Genomic DNA, 3,301 nt, shown 5'->3' with positions numbered 1-3,301 from the left:
CTATTTTCTCTTGAATCTAGAAATTCATTTCGTTCACATCAACATTTTTTGCGGCCAATATAACACGTTCGCTTAACCAAACGTGATTTACGCAATTTTGGCAATGTTTGGGAAAACCATCTCCATGAGTTCGGTCTTTGATTCACAAAAGTTAAAAAAATTGGTAGGGAATGTAATGTATCCAGATGATGTATCAACAGCAATATTACCATTACCAATATCGAGCAGTTGTTTGGAAAACACTTCTCCAGACTGGTCTTCCTGCAATTCGACTCTCATGTTTTTACTCAATTTAAGTGTTTTAATGTATTATATTTCCATAAAATGGAAGACTTCAAACATGCATTTAGTTCATCAGCTGGCGTTGAGCGTGGAACAACTGGCAATATTTGTCGAAAATCACCTGTCAATAGTATCATTGCACCACCAAACCGGTTTATGTTATTTCGTAAATCTTGTATTGAGCGATCTAATGCCTCCAAAGATTTTTTGTGTGCCATCGTGCATTCATCCCAAATGATCAATCTGGTTTGCTGCAGCACTTTGGCCATGGCAGAATTCCTCGAAAGGTTGCAAGTTGGAGCTGAATGAGCTGTTCGACCGCCTTCCAACAACGTAGCTGCAATATCTGATGAAGCTAGGGCTAGTGCAATTCCATTTTGCGATCGAATCGTGGCCAAAATCAATGATAACAAAAACGTTTTCCCAGTTCCACCAGGAGCATCTAAAAAATAAAATCCGCCAGTTTCATCGTGCACTACTTCCATGAGCGTATCGTAGGCACATTTTTGTTGCTCATTTAAAAGGGGAACTGTTCTATCAACGATTTCTCGTAATGTTTTGGAATCGTATTGGGCTTCGCGTCTCAATTCCTGATCAAATGAGTTGTGCATTAGGCGATTGGGTGCTATCACTTCTATTTGTGTTAATACTTTGTTGGTAAGCATCAAGCACATGTCCTCAATTAAAATTAATGCTTCATTGTGAATTTCTTCCTTCATTTGTAAATCTGCATTCGATGTTCTAAGACGCATCTGATGCAATATATCTTCCGCCATATGATCTTTGTATTTATGCCATAAATCAGTCGGTGCTGATGGGAAGCATGTAGACAAAATTATAGAAAATAATGTTCGTATTTGTTTAGCATTTGACAGCATCTTCGAGAGCGTGGTCCCAATGAGTGCCATTCTCTAACAATCCCAATTTTTTAATTAGAATTTAATTAAGTAACCACGTTTCCGAACAAACGATGCTCTTTTAATATATTCTATGGCTTTGAATGACATTGACATTCGTTACGCGCGTTTTTTAAAATATGCAAAATTAAATGTATATTTTTCAATATTTCTGAGAGAGTTTCTTACTATTTTTTTCCGTAAGAACCTTCTCCTAATACCCTACCAAATATTAATGGACAAACTCTCTCACTATCACCCAGCGCAAAGTACTTAGGGGTAATTTTGGACTCCAAACTAAGCTGGAAATTAAATGTTGAAGAACGGGTAAGGAAGGCAGAAATTGCTTTATATGCCTGTAAACGTATGCTTGGAAGAAGGTGGGGTCTTCAACCTAAGCATACATTATGGCTGTATAAGACGGTTATACGACCTATTCTATCGTATGGTTCGGTAGTCTGGTGGAAGGCTCTAGGGAGAGAGTACAATACCAAACTACTCGGCAGAATACAAAGATCAGCATGTGCAATAACGGTCGGTGCAATCAGATCATGTCCTAGAGAGGCTCTCAATGCACTGACACACGTTATTCCAATAGACCTACATATTAAGAAGACGGCAACCATGAGTGCATTTAGGTTAAACGAAGCGGGTCGCTGGAGAAAAAAAACTTATGGTCATGCTAGTCTATTATTGCGACAAACTCAGTTAATCTCGGTGAGAACTGACTACATCGTCCCGACGGTAACTTTCAATAGGAATTTTGCCACTCTCTTTCCAACTAAGGAAGAATGGAATAAGGGATTCTCTCTAAACAACTTAGACACTACAGTCTATACGGATGGAAGTAAAATGGGCTGCGGTGTTGGAGCTGCTATATATTCTCACAGAATTAAAATTGAGAAATCTGTGCGTCTCCCTAATACCAGCAGTGTCTTCCAGGCGGAAGTACTGGCAATTGGGGAAGCCTGTAGGCTACTAACCGCAGATTTCTCTTTTAAGGGTAATATCGCTATTCTCTCGGATAGCCAAACTGCAATCCAGGCACTGGGTTCGGCCACAACAACCTCCAAAGTGGTGGAACAAAGTAGGAATAGCCTCACCATCTTGAGTGAAAACCATAGAGTTACCTTAATCTGGGTCCCGGGACACCGGAACATTGAAGGTAACGGAAAAGCAGATGAACTGGCAAGAGGGGGATCTGCCATGAATAACGCTCTTGCAGAATCGGTACTCACACCATTAGGTGCAGTCAAGAGCACAATTTCCCAAAAATACCTCCGAATCGCTGACTGTAGGTGGAAAGTCCAGACGAAATGCAAAATTAGCAGAACGTTATGGCCCACCTACAACCTCAAGCAATCGTCGGCAGTAATAAGCATGAAAATACGGGACACCTGTAGACTAACGGCAGTCATAACTAGCCTATCGGAGAACAAGCAACCAAAATGGGTATCCCTCACAATACATACTGTCACAGTTGTAAACAACCGGAGAAAAAGGAGACAGTCTTCCATTTCCTCTGTGAGTGCCCTGCCCTATGGAAGCACAGAATGTTAACCCTGGGCCAACCGCTGTTCGAGAATCTCGAACAACTATCTGGCTTAGACGTTAACAACCTAATAAGGTTCCTTAACCGCACAGACTGGATATAGTTATGCTGTAAAAAAACGTTAAACAAGTTGGCAACGAGGATGTGGCAACAAAATGGCGCGGAAGCGCTAGTTGGATTCTGGAAGAATCACCACTTTAACCAACCAACCTTCTCCTAATAATAACAAATACAATGGCAACTTCGATTTCGTGTTTTAAAGCATCATTCGTCTCTGGATGGTTCGCATAACATTTGTCCTTAACGGCTCCCCACAAAAAATAGTCCAACGGGCTTAAATCACAGCTCCGAGGCGGCCAATTGATATCGGAATTTCGGCTGATTATTCGGTTTTCAAAAACGGTAGTCAAAAGTTCGAGTGTAACTTTGGCAGTGTGACAAGTTGAAATCAAATGTCGTCCATGTCATCCTCTTCAATTTTTGGAAACAAAAACTCGTTGAGCATGTCACGGTAACGCTCGCCATTACCAAACTGTAACCACGGCTCCTCGCTCATTTTCGAAAAAATGGC

At 41.0% G+C, this 3,301-nt stretch overlaps 1 protein-coding gene across 1 annotated transcript; it reads right to left on the bottom strand.

The window, feature by feature from the left end:
* Positions 1-287: 287 nt before the first annotated feature.
* LOC129237018 (uncharacterized) lies at positions 288-1,058 on the bottom strand. The gene has a single exon (XM_054871385.1). The coding sequence runs from the start codon at positions 1,056-1,058 to the stop codon at positions 288-290; it is 771 nt and encodes a 256-aa protein (XP_054727360.1).
* Positions 1,059-3,301: the final 2,243 nt, after the last annotated feature.

Source organism: Anastrepha obliqua, chromosome 2, assembly GCF_027943255.1.
Source record: "Anastrepha obliqua isolate idAnaObli1 chromosome 2, idAnaObli1_1.0, whole genome shotgun sequence".
NCBI classification, from domain to species: domain Eukaryota; kingdom Metazoa; phylum Arthropoda; class Insecta; order Diptera; family Tephritidae; genus Anastrepha; species Anastrepha obliqua.
The sequence above is the reverse complement of the archived record's forward strand: the minus strand, read 5'-3'. Positions and strand labels throughout refer to the sequence as shown.